This window comes from Nycticebus coucang, chromosome 5 (genome assembly GCF_027406575.1).
Source record: "Nycticebus coucang isolate mNycCou1 chromosome 5, mNycCou1.pri, whole genome shotgun sequence".
NCBI lineage: Eukaryota > Metazoa > Chordata > Mammalia > Primates > Lorisidae > Nycticebus > Nycticebus coucang.
In genome coordinates, this window is record NC_069784.1 from 135958456 (window position 1) to 135983511 (window position 25056).

Genomic DNA, 25056 nt, shown 5'->3' on the forward strand with positions numbered 1-25056 from the left:
CACTTAGCCCCACCACACCAAACAGGGCCCCAGTTTCTCAAGCCATAGCACAGGTCCTTGACAAAGCTCCAGGGGAAAAATCAAATGGTGTAAAACAATCATGGGGTGGAATCAGCATGTTACTCTGGTAACATGAATAACCAGAATAGATCAACCAACCCAAGGAAAGATATGGCAGATGTAACTGAAGATCCCATTCATAAACAGCTGGCTGAGATGTCAGAAATCAAATTCAGAATTTGGATTGCAAACAAGATTAATACAATGGAGGAAAATTTGGAATTAGAAATTCAAGGAGCAATTCAAAAGTTATCTCAAGAATTTAATGAATTTAAAGACAAAACCACCAAAGATTTTTGACTCACTGAAGCAAGAATTTGCAGCCCTCAAAGATCTGAAAAATACAGTAGAATCCCTCAGTAACAGAGTGTGGCAAGCAGAAGAAAGGATTTCTGACATTGAAGACAAAACCTTTGAACGCTCTCAAACTCTCAAAGAGGAAGAGAAATGGAGAGCAAAAACAGATCATTCTCTCAGAGAGCTCTGGATAATTCAAAAAAGACTAATATCCACCTCATTGGAATCCCTGAAAGTGATGAAGTTGCCTCGCAAGGCACAGAGGCCCTTCTCCATGAAATTATAAAAGAGAATTTTCCAGACACACCAAGAAATTCTGAAATTCAGAGAGCAGACAGTTTCACAACCGGAGCACGACTCAACCTGAATAAGACATCCCTGAGGCATATCATAATTAACTTCACTAAAGTTAATATGAAGGAGAAAATTCTGAAAGCAGCCAGACGTAAGATATCCATTACCTACAAGGGGAAGAATATTAGACTGACTGCAGATCTCTCTGCTGAAACTTTTCAAGCCAGAAGAGGGTGGTCATCGACTTTTAATCTCCTAAAGCAAAATAACTTTCAACCCTGAATCCTGTACCCAGCTAAACTGAGTTTCCTTTATGATGGAGAAATTAAATACTTTAATGACATTCATATGTTGAAGAAATCTGCCATAACCAAACCAGCTTTTCAGGATATTCTCAGACCTATCCTCCAGAATGACCAGCCCAATCCTCTACCACAAAAGTAAACTCACTCAGAAACTGTTGATCAACCTCCAACTTCCACAGTGGCCAAAGGATTAAAAATGTCCACTGGACTTCTGAAAAACTAGACACCCAAAATTTTACCAGACTTATCAATATTCTCCATTAATGTGAATGGCTTAAACTGTCCTCTAAAGAGGCCCAGGTTAGCTGACTAGATACAAAAACTCAGATATTTGCTGCATACAAGAGTCACATCTTACCTTAAAAGATAAATATAGACTCAGGGTGAAAGGATGGTCATCCATATTTCAGGCAAATGGTAATCAGAAAAAAGTAGGTGTTGAAATTCTATTTGCAGATACAATAGGCTTGAAACTAATAGAAGGAAGGAAGGATAAGAATGGTCACTTCATATTTGTTAAGGGTAATACTCAATATGATGAGATTTCAATTATGAATATCTATGAACCCAACCAGAATGCACCTCAATTTATAAGAGAAACTCTAACAGACATGAGCAACTTGATTTCCTCCCACTCCATAATTGTCAGAGATTTCAACATTCCTTTGGCAGTGTTGGATAGATCCTCCAATAAGAAGCTGAGCAAAGAAATTTTAGATTTAAACCTAACCATCCAACATTTGGATTTAGCAGACATCTACAGAACATTTCATCCTATCAAAACTGAATACACATACTTCTCATCAGCCCATGGAACATACTCTAAAATCCATCACATCTTAGGTCATAAGTCTAAGCTCAGTAAATTTAAAGGAATAGAAATTATTCCTTGCATCTTCTCAGACCACCATGGAATAAAAGTTGAACTCAGTAACCACAGGAATCTGCATACTCATACAAAAACATGGAAGTTAAATAACCTTATGCTGAATGATAGCTGGGTCAGACATGAAATTACGAAGGAAATTGCCAAATTTTTGGAACAAAATGACATTGAAGACATGAATTATCAGAACCTCTGGGATACCACAAAGGCAGTCCTAAGAGGGAATTTATAACACTGCAAGCTTTCCTCAAGAGAACAGAAAGAGAGGAAGTTAACAACTTAATGGGACATCTCAAAAAACTGGAAAAGGAAGAACATTCCAACCCCAAAGCCAGTAGAAGAAAAGAAACAACCAAAATTAGAGCAGAATTAAATGAAATTGAAAACAAAAGGATTATACAACAGATCAATAAATCAAAAAGCTTGTTTTTTGAAAAGGTCAATAAAATAGATAAACCTTTGGCTAGCCTAACCAGGAAAAAAAAGAGTAAATTCTCTAATCTCATCAATCAGAAACGACAAAGACGAAATAACAACAGACTCCTCAGAAATTTAAAAAATCCTTAATGAATATTACAAGAAACTTTATTCTCAGAAATATGAAAATCTGAAGGAAATTGACCAATACTTGGAAGCACGTCACCTTCCAAGACTTAGCCAGAATCAAGTGGAAATGTTGAACAGGCCTATATCAAGTTCTGAAATAGCATCAACCATACAAAATCTCCCTAAAAAGAAAAGCCTGGGACCAGATGGCTTCACATCAGAATTCTACCAAACCTTTAAAGAGGAACTAATACCTATATTACTCAACCTGTTCCAAAATGTAGAAAAAGAAGGAAGACTACCCAACACACTCTATGAAGCAAACATCACTCTGATCCCCAAACCAGGAAAAGACCCAACAAGAAAAGAAAATTATAGACCAATATCACTAATGAATATAGATGCAAAAATATTCAACAAGATCCTAACAAACAGAATCCAGCAACACATCAAACAAATTATACATCATGACCAAGTTGGTTTTATCCCAGGGTCTCAAGGCTGGTTCAATATACGTAAATCTATAAGTATAATTCAGCACATAAACAAATTAAAAAACAAAGACCATATGATTCTCTCAATTAATGCAGAAAAAGCCTTTGATAATATCCAGCATCCCTTCATGATCAGAACACATAAGAAAATTGGTATAGAAAGGACATTTCTTAAACTGATAGAGGCCATCTACAGCAAACCCACAGCCAATATCGTATTGAATGGAGTTAAATTGAAATCATTTCCACTCAGATCAGAAACCAGACAAGGCTGCCCTATTGTCTCCACTGCTCTTTAACATTGTAAGGGAAGTTTTAGCCACCGCAATTAGGGAAGAAAAGGCGATCAAGGGTATCCATATAGGGTCAGAAGAGATCAAAGTTTTGCTCTTCGCAGATGATATGATCGTATATCTGGAAAACACCAGGGATTCTACTACAAAACTCTTAGAAGTGATCAAGGAGTACAGCAGCATCTCAGGTTTCAAAATCAACATTCATAAATCGGTAGCCTTTATATATACCAACAATAGTCAAGCTGAAAAAACTGTTAAGGACTCTATTCCATTCACAGTAGTGCCAAAGAAGATGAAATATTTGGGAGTTCATCAAACAAAGGATGTGAAAGATCTCTATAAAGAGAACTATGAAACTCTAAGAAAAGAAATAGCTGAAAATGTTAACAAATGGAAAAACATACCATGCTCATGGCTGGGAAGACTCAACGTTGTTAAAATGTGCATACTGCCCAAAGCAATATGCAATTTTAATGCAATCCCTATTAAAGCTCCACTGTCATACTTTAAAGATCTTGAAAAAATAATAACTTCATTTTATATGGAATCAGAAAAAACCTCGAACAGCCAAGACATTACTCAGAAATAAAAACAAAGCAGGAGGAATCATGCTAACAGACCTCAGACTATACTATAAATCGATAGTGATCAAAACAGCATGGTACTGGCACAAAACAGAGAAGTAGAGGTCTGGAACAGAATAGAGAACCAAGAGATGAATCCAGCTACTTACCATTATTTGATCTTTGACAAGCCAATTAAAAACATTCAGTGGGGAAAAGATTCCCTATTTAACAAATCGTGTTGGGTGAACTGGCTGGCAACCTGTAGAACACTGAAACTGGACCCATACCTTTCACCATTCACTAAGATAGAGTCTCACTGGATTAAAGATTTAAACTTAAAACATGAAACTATAAAAATAATAGAAGAAAGTACAGGGAAAACCCTTGAAGAAATCGGTCTGGGTGAGTATTTTATGAGGAGGACCCTCCAGGCAATTGAAGCAGCTTCAAAAATACACTACTGGGACCTGATCAAAAAGCTTCTGTACATCCAAGAACACAGTAAGTAAAGCAAGCAAACAACCCTCATAATGGGAGAAGATATTTGCAGGTTATGTCTCTGACAAAGGTTTAATAACCAGAATCCACAGAGAACTCAAATGTATAAGCAAGAAAAGAACAAGTGAGCCCATCGCAGGCTGGGCAAGGGACTTGAAGAGAAACTTCTCTGAAGAAGATAGGCGCACGGCCTACAGACATATGAAAAAAATGCTCATCATCTTTAATTATCATAGAAATGCAAATCAAAACTACTTTGAGATATCATCTAACTCTAGTAAGATTAGCCCATATCACAAAATCCCAAGACCAGAGATGTTGGCGTGGATGTGGAGAAAAGGGAACACTTCTACACTGCTGGTGGGAATTAATACTTTCCTTTTGGAATGATGTTTGGAGAGCACTTAAAAATCTAAAAATAGATCTGCCATTCAATTCTATAATTCTCCTACTAGGTACATACCCAGAAGACCAAAAATCACATTATAACAAAGATATTTGTACCAGAATGTTTATTGCAGCCCAATTCATAATTGCTAATTCATGGAAGAAGCCCGAGTGCCCATCGATCCACAAATGGATTAATAAATTGTGGTATATGTACACCATGGAATATTATGAAGCCTTAAAGAAAGATGGAGATTTTACCTCTTTCATGTTTACATGGATGGAGCTGTAACATATTATTCTTAGTAAAGTATCTCAAGAATGGAAGAAAAAGTATCCAATGTACTCAGCCCTACTATGAAACTAATTTATGGGTTTCATATGAAAGCTATAATCCAGTTATAACCTAAGAATAGGGGGAAGGGGGAAAGAGGGAGGAGGCATGCGGAGGGAGGGTGATTGGCAGGATTACACCTGCGGTGCATCTTACAAGGGTATATGTGAAACTTAGTAAATGTAGAATGTAAATGTCTTAACACAATAACTAAGAAAATGCCAGGAAGGCTATGTTAACCAGTGTGATGAAGATGTGTCAAACGGTCTATAAAACCAGTGTATGTTGCCCCATGATCGCATTAATGTGCACAGCTATGATTTAATAGTAAAAAAATAAATAAATAAAATAAAATTATGCAGGAGCCATCCTAAAAAAAAAAGTTAACATAGAATATACTCTGTAAAAAAAATAATAACATGAACATATTATTTGTTGGAACTCAGTATAATGTGTAAAGCCAATGTTTTCACTAAATTAAAAAACTTGGGGGGCATCTTGAAAGTAATTATTGTGTGCATATAATTCACAAATGTGTTCAAACAAGCTATGATATTCCACTAATCAAAACAAAAAACTGTAGTCGTCAAAATTTACAAATATTTTTACATATACTGAGCAAATGAACAACAAAGTAGTCGTGACAAAGTTGACATTGGATAAAACAATCAAACAAACAAACAAAAACTTTTCTTCATCAGGGCAGTCCTCACTCTCACTCTCTCTGCTGCTGCCTTAGGAAAGTTTCAGCTTTGGGAAAAAAATTATAAATTGGCTCAAGTATCTACAATAGTAGTAACTTCCCAATGAGAGTCTTCTAACCTTGCTCACATTTTGTTTAAAATGAACTACCAATATTTAATCAAAACATTCAACTAAGGGAGTGTCCCAAATCTTCAGCTCTTGAGTTTGTAGGAAGACATTGAAACTAATCTCTACAAAAGTGAAGAAGAAATAGATTAACCGATAACTCAACATGTAAGATTTCAATTCTGAAGCCTATAATTGATCATTTGGAATATTTCGATTTGTGGGAAGAATCTTTTAATTAAATTTATGTTCACATTGAAAACAAGTGATTTTGCTACATGTAAATGTGATAGAACTTTCAAAACAGGCATAAGTATAAATAATTTATTTGATAAATTCTGTTTAGTAAAAATATTTGTCAAATAAAGATTATCTGAGTGAACCAAAAGATAGCACCTTGTATGATATTCTGTTGGAAAAGTTTACTCATTTTAAGTTTTTTAAAAAGTTAAGATTTGGCAATACTCTCAAAATCTCTGAGCATACTGCTGGTGTAGGGAGAATTTCTAATTAAAAATATGATCTACAGAGAAAAATCATTGGCAGAGTTACCAATTTCAAATGTTTAATCACTCTACAACTTCAAAGAATATTAAAATTTAAATTTTTAAGCAAACCCCTCCCAAATATTTACATTTTTAAATTAAACAAAAAAATGTTTTGAATAAAATACAAAATACACAGTTAGAGACAGATATGGTAAATAAACCAGATAAAGTATATAAATAAATATGATAGTATACTCTACGTATGGTAACATATCAATATAAACTATCTTAAACCTTTTTCCTTTTACCCTATATTTTATTTAGAATAAATTTTGTCTTTTCAAATTGTTTTCAAATAAAAAATTTTCACAGGTCCTCCAATAGAATAAAACATATTGTTATCCAATCAAATAATTTAAGAGATTATAATTTAATTCTATAGAGCACTTGGTATTGGTCCCAGAAGCACCCTGGTGGTCACCTGCCACAAGGGCCCCCAAACGATGTTCAGGAAATGCCAAGATTACATTCCTCTGTAGTGCATCAGCTCCGACGAACTTACTGTTCTCCAATCATAGAAAGAATTGTCCAAGAAAAATAGGGAATGCAGGTTTAGAGGGAAGACATTGACGGCATCACAAAGGCATAAAATTCAGGAAAAATGAAAAAGGAAACCGCCCTTTTGGTCAAGCTCAGAAGAAGACACCTGACGTGGGACCTGCCATGATGGCCACAGGGGTCTGAATCTGATTTGGGGGCCATGTCTAGTCCCTTCCAGGGTAAAATGCCAGGAGGAGATATTTCAGTGGAGGCAAAAACTATGTTGGATGTTTTGAGCTTCAACAGGTGATGTCATTATCCAGCAGTTAGGTGTAAAAGAAAAGCCAGGAGGCAAAGGTGGGTAAGCTCTGCTCAAACACACACGGATCGTACTGGGTATCATCTTAAAATTCTCCCTTGACCAGGTGAAAGAAGTACTGGAGAAAGCTGGCCTCAAAAACTCCATTTGGATCCCTGTCCTCCAGCAACAATACACTGAGAAGGACCTGATGGGTGATATGGCTTTCTGTGTTGGCTGAGCTAGCCTGGTTCCTTCACACAGTCCCCTGCTGGCATGTGCCCTGTCACCTGGTCTCCCTGAATTCCATCAGACAATAATTACCTTATTTCAGCTTGAAGCAGCCGAAATAGTTCCTTGAGCCACAGATAATCTCCGTAAGTATCTGTTGAGTGAATAGACTGGATGGCTTTTCTGCTCTTTTGAGAGAATGGGTTCGAGAATGGGTTCAAGATCACAGGCGCCTGCATACAATTGCTTTGCCCATGATATTGACATCATAGGATGCTGGCATATCTGGGTAGCACAGCAGACCTCAGTGTGTGAGAACCTACAACTAGGTCTGAAAACTCGTGAGATTCCACTCCCAGTGACCACAAGACACAGGATGGGAGGCCATGTTTTCTGTCACAGAATTTGTCAAATAACAAGGAAGAGAATCAAGACACTGTGACCTTTGTTTCAATAAATAACTTTGCACTCCAGGTTTCCCAGATTATTACTTATTTTTGTTGCAAACAGCTCTACAAGCTGTGGAAGCCAAAAAGGGCAAATCTGCAAACCCTTAATTTCAAATATCATGGGGAAAATAGCTGCACCTAGGATGCTGACAGAGGGCAGGTTGGGTCACATCACTGCTAATCACTAACACCATGTCGCAGAAGTTCAAAATTTCTATCTGAAGATATAAATAGACACATTTGCAGGGGAAAATAACTTCTTCCCCTCACCTACTTGATAACAAATTGCTAATTACAAGGATAAAATTGCAATTAGACATAAATGCACAAGCTATGTAATAGTTTTCTAAATTAAAAAAAAAGTTACTTAAGAACTCTGTGGATATTTCTCTCCTATGAAAATGGACCTTAAAAATAAAGCTTGGCTGTCAATAAAGTCCTAGAAATGCAGCTGGCTCCTTCTTAACATCTTCTAGCAGAAAATGAAATCCAGACGGCTGCAACATGCAAGATTGACCTTAACAGATACAAAATTGGTCCAAGAAGATTCTCAATATTGCCCTTCTCATGCTAGCAGGGGTTGCTGTGTGCCCACAGTGACGGTTAAATGAAAAGGTAAGGCATGCGAATTTCACGCACAAGCACCTGTAACATCGCTAGGAAACCCTGCTGATGTGGCTGCTTGGATTTGAAATCCACAGGGCTCACTACAAGACAAATGAAGGTCACTGACTGACATTAAAACTGACATGGTTCACATTTCAATGTATCGGGGTAGATAAAATATTTCTCCTCTGTTTTCGTAAGTAACTGACCTTGAACAATATGGCCAAGTAATCCATATCCTGTGGTTTAGACTTCAAAATTGGACATTGTCCTTATTCCTAATAGCTCCTTAAAACTCTCCATTGATTTCTGAATAATTCATTATTTTATTTGGTTGACTTTTGGAAAAGTCTATTAAATTTGGAAAGAAATTTTAAAAGAAGATTATTCCATAGAAAAAGAACTTTCTGTTTGCTACACTGCATGCCAAAGATTTACTTTTTAAGTCAGCAAACAGCTATTTAAATCTTTCCGCTGCAAAGACTTGTGCTGCACGCTACAGGGAGAATTGGTTGCCTTGGCACATGAGTCAAGTTTGGGCCTTGCCTCGCCAGCAGCCTGCAATTTTGCAGAGCAACAAGCTTGGAGGGAGCTGTTTTTCAGCTCTTCCTATTTTTTTTTTTTTTTTTTTTGTAGAGACAGAGTCTCACTTTATGGCCCTCGGTAGAGTGCCGTGGCCTCACACAGCTCACAGCAACCTCCAACTCCTGGGCTTAAGGCGATTCTCTTGCCTCAGCCTCCCGAAGCTCTTCCTATTTTTAAAAGAGATTGTACACTGTGCAAGTTGAGCTTTTTCTCGTCTCAATGTCTCATTTCACTGCTATATTTTCTTTTTAACATGCAAATATACCTTCCAGCCTCATCAGATAGCCTTGCCTTTTACTATCCAAAGAAAAACAGGATGCAGGGGGATTAAGGTGCAATGAAAGAAAGGCAATGTAAACTTTGCTTTTGTAGGTTTTGGTTTGTAGGTTTGTTTAACTACTTCCTTGTGGTGTGATCAGCTGTAATTTTTAAGTGTGTTAGCCCAATTCTTTCATCAAAAAGACAGAAATCAAAATTATTTTAAATTAATGTAGGTAAAGAATTACAGGTCATTAAGCACTACATTTGAAACTCAAAGCAGGTATGGCAATTATCTTTTACAGATGGTTCAGGTGAAGGATGGATTCTACTTTCTAGAAGGGTTTATATCAGCTCCCCCTTGAGATTAGACTAGTTTGGGGTGTGCCCCACTTTTCAGGGAAGATTCACTCCTGACATAAATAGAGAGCTTTACTCCCTTGTCTGGAGTGCAGTGTGAAGCTAGAAGATACATCTTTGAAGTTTCCGCGTTCACCTTAAAAAGTGATAAGATTTTTATTTTATTCAAAATTTATACTCCTATTTATTGTAATATAAATTTGATATTCTTGATCAGTTACATCATTTACCTTTCTCTATAATGCTATCTAAAATGGATAATTCAAAACATTTTCCACACACACACAGAGGCAGATTCTGTGCCTGGCATAGTACATTACCCGGGTCTGTATGTGTATACATATATATATATACACACACACATATACTGTTTGGGTTTAATAGGAGAAATCTACAGCTCTGTGTGTACAAACAGGACTCCAGAGCTGCAACACACAAAATACTTCCAGCAATTTTCCATTACGGAAATAAAGCCACTAACTGTTACAAGTCATGTGAGAGATCCCCGTTAAATTCTGCATGAGCATATCTGAGTTTGACCGTGTGCCTCAGAGCCTGACGACTGGATAAAGCTATCAGGTCCTACCTGACCCAAAAATGTTAAGGAAGGATTAAGTTGATAGAAGATAGTCATTAGTAATGCCTCAAAAATTAGATGGATAAAGAACTCATCGAGTAATTACTAATCACAAAGAAATGCCAACTGTAACCAAAATTAAAACGTGAACTGACAAAGACACTTAAGACATAACAGCTGCATTCAAAGGGAACAGATGTGATAAGGACCCCATTTCTTATCTCTTTTTGTTAAATGAAAGAACGCACGCATGCCAAAATACCAGCAAATCACACTCACATCCCTCTCCCCCAGGGAGCACGAGAGCAAGTTCAAATGGACTTTGCGATAAATCTTTGCTAATCTCCAAGCCCAAGTGGATCTTTAAAGTCTGCAATCATGGCTGCACTGCTGCAGTAAGCTGAATGAACTTTACTTTAAGACTGATTTGAAGGCAAGAAAATTATAAAGCCATTTATATCAAACAACAATGACATCAAAAACATGTCTTTATTGCAAGAGTTGAGGGAAATTACAAGGTAGTACCACTCTTACACTTAACGCCCTGCTGGGAACTGGGTTTTAAAGCATTTATTTTGAAGGTTAAATTTTGACTGTGCAAACGTAGCTTTTTTTTTTTTTTTCCCCCTTTGGCCTTGGAAACTGAGGAATGATGAATAAAGTTGGAAAAAAAGTACAGAGATGTATTACTAGGCAGCCTTCTAAGGAGGAAAGCAGGGAAAGAGTAGGGATGATTTGTTTCTTTTTTGCCAAATTACACCATGGAAATGATTTTTCTACTTTCTATGTTTTAAATACTACATCTAAAAATATTTGGAAGAGTATATGATCGTCATTAGTAATGTCTCAAAAATTAGAAGGATAAAGAACTCATAGAGTAATTACTAATCACAAGGAAATGCCATCTAGGAGCAGAAAGCCCTAAGTTTTCACTTGGGGAAAGCCCATCCCGGGCATGAGCCCTAAGCTACACACACTGTTTAAGGAAAGAAGAGTTCAAGGGGATCTTTGGCTCTGCCCATGCCATTTTTACATGACTTAATATCATTATTTCTGAGTCAAACTGAGGTGTCCAGGAATGTATGAACCTTTCATTATTATAATTTCCACTGGAAATATGAACCAGCACAGCCAGTACAGCTGTTCTGTCTTCAGGTGACACATTTTCTGTGCTTGGCTTAAGTTCTTGCTTTTTGTTGAGCCCATTATGTTTTTACTCATAAACCTCAGAGTACCAACTGATAACTTGATCGCGTGAAGATCTAGTCACTGAAGTTGATAAGTAGAGGGGAACACAGGCTGGGTGCTAGAAGGGAACTGGCAGGTTCACATAAAACCTCTGTGTGTTCTGGTTCTCAAATAGTTCACTTTCTTGTTTAAGAGAGAGGGAAATATTTGTCTCAAATGTAAACAGGAAGGACACAAGTTGTGTATGTGAATTAAATTTGAAGCCTAAAAATTTGCAATGAACCACACATTATGTCTATGACATAATGCATCTTACTAAGGATGACTACATGTGGCTTGATAAGCACCATCATTGAAAAGCCTCTGCTTTGATTTCTATATATGTCAACAGATGGACCACAAGCAAGCGTTTTCTCAACTGGCCGGACTGATGTATAAGCTGTGAACAAGGGTAATCCTTCCCTTTGGGAGTTCACAGAACAAACCAGAGTCTTACAGATGGCCTACTGAAGGTCAAAGAGCTTATGCTATTCTCTCTCTCTTTTTTTTTTTTTTTTGTGACACAGTCTAACTTTTTCGCCCTGGGTAGAGTACTGTGGTGTGATAGCTCACAGCAACCTCAAACTCCTGGGCTCAAGCAATGCTCTTGCCTCGGCCTCCCAAGTAGCTGGGACTACAGGCGCCCACAACAAGGCCCAGCTATTTTTACAGATGAGGTCTCACTCTGGCTCAGGCTGGTCTTGAACCTGTGAGCTCAGGCAATCTACCTGCCCCAGCCTCCCCCAAGCCAGGATTACAGGCCCTTATGCTATCCTCTTAAGGTGAAAAAGTTAGCTTTATAGCATTGAGGCTCCTTGAATTCTTATTCAAAAGGTAGATGAAAGAGATATCTGTCTGTTCTTAATGGAAGCATGTTTGTAAACACACAAATAAAATGATTACCTTGCATTAGTATAAGGAGTAAACAGAAAAGATATTTATAGATAAATTAAACTCTCCTCTAATTTAATCTATTATATGGTTAATTGTGTCTAACATGATTAATGAGGTATGATTTAGACACATATAAAAATAATAAAATAATTAGAAACTATAAATAGAAACCAAAAACCTTCTGACTTCAAATCTTGATTTATCAACAAGATATAATATTTTAAAGTAAAGACCAATGGAATATATTTAAATATAAATTCAGAAGTCAGTAAACCTGACATTAATAAAGGACACCCTGATATGAATAATGAAAGAGAAAGAAATTACTGACGCTGGATTTGTTTTATAGAGTCTTCCTAAAGCTTTTTTACTAACTTGAAAAATTTTTGCATTGTTCTCTCACAATAAATTAATACAAATAAGCAAATGAGAAATGCTCAAACTCACAAATAACAATGAAAAAAATAAATGCCAATGATAAAAATAATCTTCATCAAATAGGCAATGATTAAAATTGTGAACATACTCAATGCTGGGAAAGATGCATGAGAGGCCCTCTCCATTACAGGCAATCAGAATCTAACCTGGTGCTCTATTCCTGCAAAAAAATTAGCAATACGTATCAAGAACCTTAAAAACATCTATTAACATGAACCTATTTGCATTTCTATGACTGTGTTCTTAGATTCAAAGCATAAAGTCAATGATTTCTGTGAAAAAATCTTTCAGCCTTTTCTGTGAAAAAGGCTTTCAATCTTAGCTTAAAAAAAAAAAACTAGAAATAATCCAAAAGATCAACAATAGGGAATAGTTAAAGAGAATATTCCCAGATGACAAAATCTTAGGTATCTATCTGAAGAAAATTGTTTTCATTGAATAGTTCACAGCAGAGAAATCTCATCATGATGTCATGAAAATGGAAAAAGCAATATGCAAAACTAGGCACACAGCCTAATTACATCTCAGGACACACATCAAGATACTGGAAAGAATAAAACCTAAATTTTACTAACCATAAAGGTAAAAATAATTTTTAACATTTTTCTAATTTATTGTGAGCGAATTAATTCCCTAAATCAAAAGATAATTAGATTTTTCCCTAAATCAAAAATACAACATGCAGGACTGTGCAGGCCTGTCACGTCTTTAGGCAGGAACCCCCCAGCATAAGGAAAACAGTCCTCTTCTCTTGCCTGGAGCCCATTCTTCTGCAACCTCACACAGGAAGGGACCTTATTCAATCAAGTGGCTGGTTATATATACACACACTTAAATTTAATTGAATATAATTGGTCTATTGCAAAATTCCCCAAAGTAATAATATAACAAACCACCTCCCCACTTTCTTTCCGTCCTTTTATTCTCTGGGGTGAGAAATAACCACGTCCCAAACTAGCGAAATGGGAAGCCCCAACATAAATACATTGTGCAGACGAACATGTGGAAGAACTGAAGTATAAGGAAAGACATTTTAAAAATAAAATGCAGGGCCTACCTAGCCAAGAATAAGTGGTGCATATAAATTGTTATTCTATTTCTAATGTTACCCTCGCATTTTAATTTATTTTAGAACTCACCGATTTGGATGAGTTTGCATTTTGTATTTAAATGCTTGAGTTTACATTTTAATATTAGCTAAGATGACTATTTTTAGCTATGTCATTTCACGTATCTTAGGACCTAATTGACTACTGATTAAAATAATTGATATTTTAAATAGTTTCATACACAAATTGAGTGGACAATGTAAAAATGAAGCAGACACTCCCCAGGAGAGAGAGGTCACCGAGGAAGGCGCACATGAGGAGACAGTGTCAGGGACACGAGAAGCGGAGAGTGACCCGGTTTTCAGGTCCTTACCTGACGTCTGTGCACGTTATGCAAGAGATGTCTCGACTGTTCGTTGTGATCAGGTTCAAGGCTACTGATGTGTCCTTGTTGGAGGTCGGGTGTGCTCCACATTTAAAGAAAAATTCCTGAAAGAATGAGAAATACAATAACACACACGGATCCTGGCTTCCCCTTTTCCCCTCTCTAAATGTTTCCACAGTGAACAATCTCTTTGGGCAAGAGAAGAAATCTGTTATTGGTTGTGAGGCAAAAATAAATCAGTGTCAAATATTTTGGGGGCCCATGTGTTAAACTGGTCAATGATTCCCTTCTAGAAGGGTCCCCCTGTCTGTGCTAACCACCTCTTCCTTTGCTCTTCAAACCAGGGAGTGGGAAAAGAAGAATAACAGAATGTGCATTCAGGAGGAAGCCACAAGTAGCATCTCACAAATGCAGAAAGGGAGAGCCAGAGCCACGGAATGACTGGTCTGAGGTCAAACCAGCAGAGAGGAAGCCAGGAAGTAACCCAAGCTTCCGAAAGGGAAATCTAGTGCTTTTTACCCACTTATCACTACACGGCTGATCATTTACCAGTGCAAGGAATCTAAAGAACCCTGCTATAAACAAGCACACCAATACACAGGGACTTCTAGTGCACACACGGGACAGCAGCAGAATATGACTCTCCCTGGCCTGTTTGGAGCTTTCCTGCCTCTCCTCTGCACTCAGCCCATCCCTTCCCCTGCACCACACCGGGCAGCTAGGATTGCCTGAATCACGCCCCGCCCTCCCTCTTACTTCCTTTCCCCAGTTATGTCCCGCAACATACTCCTTTGTTTAGCTTTTAGAATAGGTCACATTTTTTATCGATAATATTCTCCCTTCTTAACCAAAAAAGTATTTTTATTTTTCTTTGCTTCTTTCTTTTCCAATTTCTGTGTTCTCACATCTCTTCTTTCCATTAATCAAGGCACTTGGCCAGGACGGCTCTGCTTCTTGTCAAACAGTCTTCCACGACACTAACATCCAGAAAGCAACGTTTTATGCTACTACAAAAAAGTTATACAAATATTTTACTGGAGAATAGAAGCAGCTGTGACCACAGCACCTGCTCCTAACTCCATTCATATCTAACTACCTGGAAGGTAGAAAGTATTTGCCCTTTAAACACCTGATGTCAATAAACTTTTATGTGAAGTGCCAGATATTAAATACTAAATGCTTTTGATTTTTGGGGCTATATTGTCTTCATCAAACTCCCCAACTTGGTGTTGTAGCCCCAAAGCAGTCATAGACAAAATGCAAATGGTGGTTGTGGCTTGGAGCTAATGAAACTATGTACAAAAGTGAGTGGCAAGTTAGATTTTGCCTGCTGGCCATAGTTTGTCAGATCTGAACTGTCTGTGGAATGCTTGATTCATACCTGTATCCTAATAGTGATTTAATAAACCCTTTGTTGTGCCCTTATACATTTGACAGCACCATTTACTTTATTCCTTCCCTACTTACAATCTTATTCACCTTCCTATCTTCTGACAGATGATACCGTGAGCAAAAATGGTACATCTCAAAAGTGTCATCAGAGCTCCTGGGAGAGGGGAGCACTGGGGTTTAAAGTAGAGACTGCTAAGCACTACCCCAGATCTTCTAAATTCTGGGGTTTGGTCAAGGATTTGCATTTTTAACAAGGTTCCAGGTGATGTTGTTACCACCATTCTGGGAACAACATTATGAGAACCTTTGAGTTACATCAACATTAGTGTCAAAGTGAGTAAACTTTGTTCTCTCAGAAAACTACAGCTATAACCGACCTTGATTACTATATCTGAAAATAATACCACATCTCAATTAAAATATGACTTTTTTTCAAAAATCTGGAGTGTGCCATTAGGGTACCAAAGGCAGGTGTTTGGAATCCGGGCTGCCCTTCACAACTAGTTTCCAAACAATCCCATGTGCTATAACTGCTAGCTAACTAGAACCTACCCTACCCGAGGAGCAGCAGATTAGCCAACATTCCCACCTGTGGTCCTCAACCCATAAAGAGCCCAGGGCCAGGTGTGTCTAGAGCAGTGGTTCTCAACCTGTGGGTTGCGACCCCTTTATAACAATGAAAATACATCCTACATATCAGATATTTACATTACAATAACAGTAGCAAAATTATAGTTATGAAGTAGCAATGAAAATAATTTTGTGGTTGGGGGTCACACAACATGAGGAACTATATTAAAGGGTCGTGGCATTAGGAGGCATTAGAGTCCTGCCTAGGGCCCAGGCCCTTCCCTGGGGCAGCAGGGAAGTCACACTGCCTGTTTTTTTTTTTTTCTCTGAACATGGATGCCATCTTTTTTTTTTTTTTGTTGTTGTTGTTCTTTTTTGGCCAGGGCTGGGTTTGAACCCACCACCTCCGGCATATGGGACTGGCGCCCTACTCCTTGAGCCACAGGGGCCGCCCGATGCCATCTTTTTTAACTCAATCTTTTGAAATGCTACAAATCCAATCCTCCAAAGCAGTTCAAGGGTAGTGAGAGAAAGATTTAAAACAACTCCCTACCACTAAAACAAAAAGTTTGAAGGACATGACCGAACCTTATGAAATCCATTAAGCTAGCTACAACTGCTTTTTGCAGACATGAAAAAAAATCCTCATTCATAACATAAAGTAATTCTTCCAGAATAGCTGAGTTAGCTGGACTATTGAGAAGGTATTTCATATACAGATAAATAGATAGAAAGCATTTATATTTTTTCTTAGCTTGCAGAAAGCTACTGGTAGACATTCAGCTAACAAATCACAAATTGTTCTAACACTAGATAAAATTCAGCCAGATAAAAGCTTTTTTATTGGGGGTGGATGTTTATAGATAATAGACTAAGAAGTTACAGATATTTGGGAAAATCCAGTAATTCATATGGTGTGATAAAACTAAAATATGAATTATCAACTCTGTATATTAAATATGTATGTCTCATCACTGAATTTCAGCGCTTTCTCCTCCAGTTTTTATGACAGAAGGTTTTCTATTATTCCACAGTACCTGAGTAATTGACAAGAACTCAAGTATCTGAGATGTTACCCAGTTTGAAAGCTAACAAGAAGGTCTGCCACAGTATAACAGATGCTGGTGAAAGACGACAGACTCCTAGATCAGACACAGAGGACTCTGGAGCTCAGAGCACAGGCAGAAGGAAGCAAACGCCTCCTATTACCTCAGCTCCAGCACCCGCGTCCCTTAGGCTGGATGCTGATGCACCAAGCCAGACGCTGCATGTGCAATGGGTCTGCACCACAGCCGAGGACCCTGCTGAAGGACATCAAGTCTTCTATAAGGAGTGGTAAGCAAGCAAGTCTTTTGTCCTGAAAGGAGACATTATCTTTATTATACTGAATAATAAGCATCTCTGCCTTTTGATCTGGAAAGATCTCTACCTTCCAGGGTCATTTGCTGTCATCTTTCTTGAAAAGATAGTCCAGAACAAAGAGAAGTTTGTGCCTCTCTCACAAGACGAGCAGACGCATGAGGACTCAAGGAGCACGGTCTCCTAGGAGTCCCAATCCCTTTCTCACAGGCCAGCTAGCAGAGGGACCTGGTCATTCTCTCTGCTATACAATCAGTGGGCTAGAATTTTCAAAGTTTTTCTGACATTTCCATCCGCATTCAAAACAACAATAAAGCAGAACAAAACAGAAGTTAGAAAAGTCTTTTTCCAAAATTCTGCCTTGGGTATCTGAGAGAGCTTGCTTACGTGGGGGTGTCATCTCACAGTTGCTTGATTCTTTGGGGTAAGTGTCTATGAGTTCTGCTTTTCTGTTTTGTTTCTACTAATCGTTCAGGATAAAAAAATCAAGGGAGCCAAGGCTGGCAAAGTCTTCTCCCTAGAGTCCATGCAGGCTGGACAGAGAGCTGACAGCACTATGAAGGCATCTGGGCACAGCAGGGCCCCGGCAAGTCGCCCAGGAAACAGCTCCAGCTGGGCCCAGTGACAGCAATGATGCCTAAGGACAAGGCTGCCCTGGTTCCAGGGGGCGTGGAGGTTGGCAGAGAAGCTGCTTCTAGGTGGCTAAGGAAACACTCCCCTATTGGGAGCAGCAGCGTGGATGTCCTATTTCCCAGGAGGACGTTGTCAATTCTAGTGAGACCAGCATAGAATCCTCTACTGAGGGTAAACAGTCTTAGAAAGGGGCCCAGCCCACCTCGGGGAAATGCCAGTTCACAGATGCATCAACTATGAAAAAGAAAAATAACAAGTCTTGTTAAATTAAATGATTCTTCCATCTACCCAGGAGCTGTTGTTCCCATTGGCAAGCTCACTTCATTTGGTTCAACAGGCTCACTTCTGGGAAACCTGAATTTGCTAGGGAGCTACACTCTGTGACAATAACTGGCCTGCTTTTTTTTTTTTTTTTTCAAATGATAGTCTCAACTATTTTTTTAAACACCTGAAGAAAACAAGGCCTTAGAAAATGTGCTTGGCTTTATAATGTGGCACTGTTAAACACTGTGTCAGCATTTCCACCTTATTAGTGTCAAACCTGAAATACCGAAACACGTATTCCTTAAGTTCTCAGAAACTGAACTCGTATTTCTACCATTTCTTTGGACAAGGTTCTTATATTTCATCACAAGTCACATGTCCTCTAATTCCAGATCTTAGAGACCTGACCCTCTAATTAATGTCAGACGTCGGTGGGCTCCCTGCTACGGACCGCCCTGTCGGTGGTCTTTAGTTCGAGGGAGTGTAGGGAGAAGGAACGAGGAAAGTTGAGAGGTCGGCGCAGGAAAAATGACAGACTGCCACACAGCATGTGAAGTATGTAGTTGTAAATTTATTGGGTACATATGTTGGTATTTATACATTTTTATAGAGTTTACATAATGTAATCTTTTTGCTTACGTGTGCGGGTTATCTTTGCGTTTACAAGTGTGATTTATTATGCATTGTTATGTTTTAACGTTCCGCTTCCGGAGGGTGGCGGTTATTAGTCAACTTTGCTCGTTTTCTCCTATCTTAGTTTCTTATTATCTTTTTAGAACAGCTTGACATCTTCTTTATGTTAATGCTTGACTAATTTTACATTTACTATTTGATCTTATTGTTATTGATAATTATAATTTTGATTTAGAGTAAATTCCTTGACAAGTATTATTTTTCCTATTGATTTTTATTATGCGTGACAATTGGTGAAACAAGATGTTCTGAACAGGACTTTATGGTGGGTGGATGTGTTTCAGTGACTTTGTAACTTATGTAGATAATTTGTATTTCATGTCCTTGGGCTTATCGTCTTAGCTCACTGGTGGGAAAACATCTTTATGTGCTCATTGTTGGTGTCACTGAGTTTAGCAGCTCACAAGGCTGTGCTCTATCTGGATTAGTAGTGTATTGTGCTCATTCTTAGGAAAGTACATATTGACAATTTATTAGAACAAACAGACTTCTGGTACAGGATGACAAACACATGAGTAGATGCCACAATCTTTAAACTTAAGCGGGTAACTGAGTATGCTAGGCAACATTTCTGATGCTGTGCATACTGGGGGCGCTGGGGGCAAAGCTCCGGGGAGCACAAACCACCTTCCCGTCGTTCTGTAACGCGGACAGCACTGCCTCACTACGGCTATATGTCGTGGGTGCGGCATTTCCCCCTTTTTTGTTTTTAAACTGTAGTTCAAAGACTTCTTGGCGTATAGAGATAATAGAGGAAAACAGACACCGTATGAGACATGGTAATAACAACATAACACAAAATGACAAATAACCAATAATGGTTATGAGTACAATATATTGGATCCAGTTAAGAGGATTGAGTGTTCTAAACCCATTAGTTAAAGATTGAGCCAATGTGTTAAGAGAAGTTATTGGTAAATGAGCTTGACTCATGGCTGTAATATCTTGTTGTAAGTTGTGTAAATTATGTGTTATATTATTGTCTTTCTAGATACTTTGAAGATGTGTTTGTACTTTGTTCTATGAGTTAGATACATTATATGGTAAAGGTGTAATGTAAATGGCTTGAAATGTTGAGTGACATTTTGTTTGTAGTTTTTGTTGTATGTACTTAATGTTTTGATTTAAAGTTAAGATTACTTTTTTTAATACATTTAATTTAGTTTTAAGTTTATTATTTATATTAGTTTGTGTCATTAATGTTAAAGTTATATTATTGTCAAGAGTATTGACATAGTATGTTGTATGTATTTGTTGCACTAAAGCTTTAGTAGCTACAGTAAAAGTAGTGATTATAGAAATTAAAGCTGCAATATTTAAAATTAAGGTTGTTACAAATTTTTTGGGTCTAATTAATTCATTAAGTGTTTCTAACACTTGTAATGTTGTATTATTATATTATGGATTGTCTTGTAGATTTACAGGTAACATTACATATGAAGGTTTTTTTACAATTAACATAACATTCAGTAATTTATTATTTACATGAAATATATCAGAAGAAGCAATACAATTGGTTATTTTTACAAGTTAAAAGATTTTAAAGGAAATACATAGTTAACTGGATCACATGTAAATTCTTTCATAAATTTTTTTTTATGAGTTTCATTTAACTTGTATAGACTATTTATAAACATTTTAAACTTTCTTGAATTTTTGTCCTGTCTTTTACTTTCTTACATAACTATTTTGTTTCAGGACAAAATTTATCACACAAGATTTTTTTTTTATACAATGTCATTCTCCTTTCTGTTTAATTTTTTTTACTCTTAAAAACTTACTTTTCACCAAACAGGATCCTAGTTTACTATGAAGTCACTTATTTACTCAGTTAAATTGATAATTAGAAGGTTTAAAAGGTAAGAATTTTATTCGTTGACAAAGATTTAGTTTGTAAAAATATTTTTCTTATTTATATAAATTACTAGTGGCAAAGGGCCAATAATAAAGGTTCTAAATCTCACTTTTGGGATTCTGTCAGTGTTGCTGTCTGGGGGTTGTAACACTTGGGAGGCAGGCCCGCCCCACGAAGGACAGGGGGGTCCCCAGCTTCCTTCTCTGCTGGGTTTTTTTAGTTGTCTTGGAGCCAGTGGAAATGCGCCTGGTGGTTTTGTTTGCTATCGGCGAGTGTATTTTCATTTTTTTCAAGCGGCGGGTGAGATCTTGCAGCAGCTGTTGGTGCCTCCTTTTGCGTTGTTTTTTTCGAATCTGAGTTAACTACTCCTGGAATAACTTCAAAGTTTTTAGTATAATTTGAACTTCTACTAATTATAATTCCAACCGTTCCAGGTAAAAGTTGCCTTTTCATTGCAGTGGGGATTAAAGTAACACTGTCCCATTTGGATAATAAGACATTCTTTTCACTTGTTAAATTTAAACCTGCACTTCTAGGAGTGCCTCATGAAAGGTTATGAATAGTAAATTCAGGGGCTTGAGGATTTAAAGTGGATGGTCGCTGCATGCCCTGCAGTGCGGTACGATCTCCCTTGGGGTCAGGGTTGGGAGAACGCCCCCTCTCTAGTTTTTTGATTTTCTCATTTCCTGATCCTCAGGATCAGTGTCTCCCTTGTCATTCAAGGGGGTTCCATCCTTATGAAATTTTGATTTACATTCATTTTTCTAATGTCGCCCCTTTTTACAACGAGGGCATAAGCCGGGCGGTTCCCCCCTCGGCTTATTGGCATGGGACTGTTTACAGTCCTTCTGCATGTGACCTGGCTTGCCACAATTGTAGCAAGTGTCAGCAGGAGCTCTCGGCCCCTTACCTCCCTTATTGAAGGTATTTTTAATATAGGCGCTGAATTTCTGTCCTTGCATTGCTGCAGCATAGGCCATACTTTGGACTATCGCTGGTGAGGCATCCATGTATGTTTTAATATCCTTGGTTAATGCGTGCCCCATGGTACCTGCTGATTGCTCACACTTAACCGGTCAGCCTTTACCGGCGGGACTGCAGTTCCCTGGTGAGAGCCGCCCTCAACCTTGAAAAAGAAAGAAAGAGAGAGAAGATTACCTGTCCTTCAGGTCCCTGTTCGGGCGCCACCTGCTACGGACCGCCCTGTCGGTGGCCTTCAGTCCGAGGGAGTGTAGGGAGAAGGAACGAGGAAAGTTGAGAGGTCGGCGCAGGAAAAATGACAGACTGACACACACTACGGGTTAAAGTGTGTAGTTGTGAATTTATTGGGTACATATGTTGGTATTTATACATTTTTATAGAGTTTACATAATGTAATCTTTTTGCTTACGTGTGCGGGTTATCTTTGCGTTTACAAGTGTGATTTATTATGCATTGTTATGTTTTAACGTTCCGCTTCCGGAGAGTGGCGGTTATTAGTCAACTTTGCTCGTTTTCTCCTATCTTAGTTTCTTATTATCTTTTTAGAACAGCTTGACATCTTCTTTATGTTAATACTTGACTAATTTTACATTTACTATTTGATCTTATTGTTATTAATAATTATAATTTTAATTTAGAGTAAATTCCTTGACAAGTATTATTTTTCCTATTGATTTTTATTATACGTGACAATTGGTGAAACAAGATGTTCTAAACAGGACTTTATGGTGGGTGGATGTGTTTCAGTAACTTTGTAACTTATGTAGATAATTTATATTTCATGTCCTTGGGCTTATCGTCTTAGCTCACTGGTGAGAAAACATCTTTATGTGCTCATTGTTAGTGTCACTAAGTTTAGCAGCTCACAAGGCTGTGCTCTATCTGAATTAGTAGTGTATTGTACTCATTCTTAAAAAAGTACATATTGACAATTTATTAGAACAAACAGACTTCTGGTACAAGGTAACAAACACATGAGTAGACACCACAATCTTTAAACTTAAGCGGGTAACTGAGTATGCTAGGCAACATTTCTGATGCTGTATATACTGGAGGCGCTGAGGGCAAAGCTCCGGGGAGCACAAACCACCTTCCCATCGTTCTGTAACGCGGACAACACTGCCTCACTACGGCTATATGTCGTGGGTGCGACAGCTCCCAACACATCAACTTTATTGCCCGCAGCACTCCAGGAAGACACCCCTTTCTGCTGACTCACTCAGACACTCGACCCATGATTCACGAGCAGGGCCACTCACACAGTAAAAGAAAAATGATAGCAACAGACAGAATAAATAAACCATCAGAATCTGAAAATTAAGTCAATACCATGAGCCCAACTGTATAAAAACTTACAGAATTAGAAGCTAATTAGTCAGATTTATATAAAATTTGATAGATTCCAATTATTATGGAAATAGCTGACAAGTGGCTTAAAAGTCCTGCTTGTCCAAGGACCCATGGATCTTCTAATAGCTTTGATTGAACATTCTAAAGTTAAACTTTTTTACAGGTATTGTTTTGCAATTATTTGTTTTCCAAATAAAGTGCTGTATCTATCTTAACAGAGTCAGATTCCTTTCCAGCTTTCAGTCCTTCTTAATATTCCCCCAAAGAAAATGATCTTTCTCTTGATAAAGTGAATATGTCACACACTAAGGAAGGGGCAATGGGTGGGTGGTTTGTTCATAAAAGTAACTATGGAGCTATTTTCAGGCTCAGGGGCTAGTAGCAAACTAGTACTAAGTACTGAGACGAGGTTACAAGGCTGGAGGAGACACACAGGACCCAAACGGGGGAGAAGCCATTCTGAGACTGACCTGATGGGAGGCAGCAGCCGCCCCTGGCTGGGATCCATGGGAGAAGGTGGCAGGGTCACCACAGCTGTGTCTGGTGGGAGCTGGGACAGCAAATGAGATGCAGCCACCACCAGGGATGCCCTGTGAGAGACAGAGGGGGCATCCCTGACGTCTGCCCCTCCCTGTCCTCCTGTCTCCTGCCACAACAGCCCTGACACGCAGAGCAGATGAGAGGCTGTGTGGGTCTGAAAGCCATGGGCAGGTGGCTGCCACCCCATCATGAGGCAGATCCAGTCTGTGAAATCAAAAGTCCCCAGGTGTCACTCTTTGTTAGTGGTGACATTCTAATTAGACTCCTCAAAAGAAAAAAGAAAGATAGATTTAGATACTGCTCTGTAAAATGTATTAATGATACACAAATACCTGGTCTGTGTATTGACCTTAAACTCAACTATACTTGTCCAAAGACTATCCGGCCAAATGTTGTGATGAGATTAACTGACAATGTAGGGGCGTGGTCCCTACTTAGGAGATCAAGCAGTAATAAGCATCGTACGTCCATATTCAAGTTCTCACAGTTACCAAGACAGACAATCTGTCACTTCCAATCAATCTAAATGTCTCTCTCAGACCTAACCCTGCCTGGAGCTCACACACAGATGTTCTAGCCTCAGAAACTGCCCAGCTGGAACTGTTCCTTATTTGGTGAGATATAGATTCTTTTGTTAGAAACAACTATTTTAAACTAGTTTTCATTCTTATTCCACATTCTAAAGTTTCATTATTAATGTTAATAGTAAAGTCTTAATTTTCTTCACTTGTCACGTGCCAGAGAAAGCATATCTCCAACACTGCCTGGGACACAGATGGAGCCTTTATAGCTACACTCTGCCTGCCTTAGCCCTTGTATCAAAATGTGGGTCTTACTTGGTGTTATACAAACCCAGAAACTCACTACATCAGTCCTGAAGTGAAACTACTATGCAAACTGTTGGATTGTGTAACATGTGCAGGCTTTGTTAATTTGACAATGCAGTTTTAAAATGAGGTTTCACCTAGTCAAACAAAGTCTAAAAAGTTAATGAGTCTGCTATCAAGTTTAGTAACAAGTTTGTTTTCTCTCAGTAAGATGTTAACAAAGCCTCTGGATGATGTGCAATGTTTATCAGGAGAAAAAAGTCAATATACCCCCACAAAAAGCAAAACCATGTTGAATCTTGGCTGAGACAGAGCCCATCAGAGGCTCCCTCACCACACCATGACCATCAGCACCTTAGGAGGCTGAACTGTCTCCTCCAAGGCCCTCTGTTGGCTGACGAGTGCATGCATAATGTGTGTGCGAACACAAAGAC

The 25056-nt window shown here is 38.3% G+C and overlaps 1 protein-coding gene across 1 annotated transcript in view; it reads right to left on the bottom strand.

The window, feature by feature from the left end:
* PRKN (parkin RBR E3 ubiquitin protein ligase) overlaps positions 1 to 25056 on the bottom strand; it is a 1304782-nt gene that overhangs the window by 569884 nt on the left and 709842 nt on the right. Inside the window, exon 6 of the mRNA XM_053591297.1 lies at positions 14147 to 14262. Coding sequence (XP_053447272.1) covers positions 14147 to 14262 — 116 coding nt within the window. The remainder of the gene's footprint in view (positions 1 to 14146; positions 14263 to 25056) is intronic.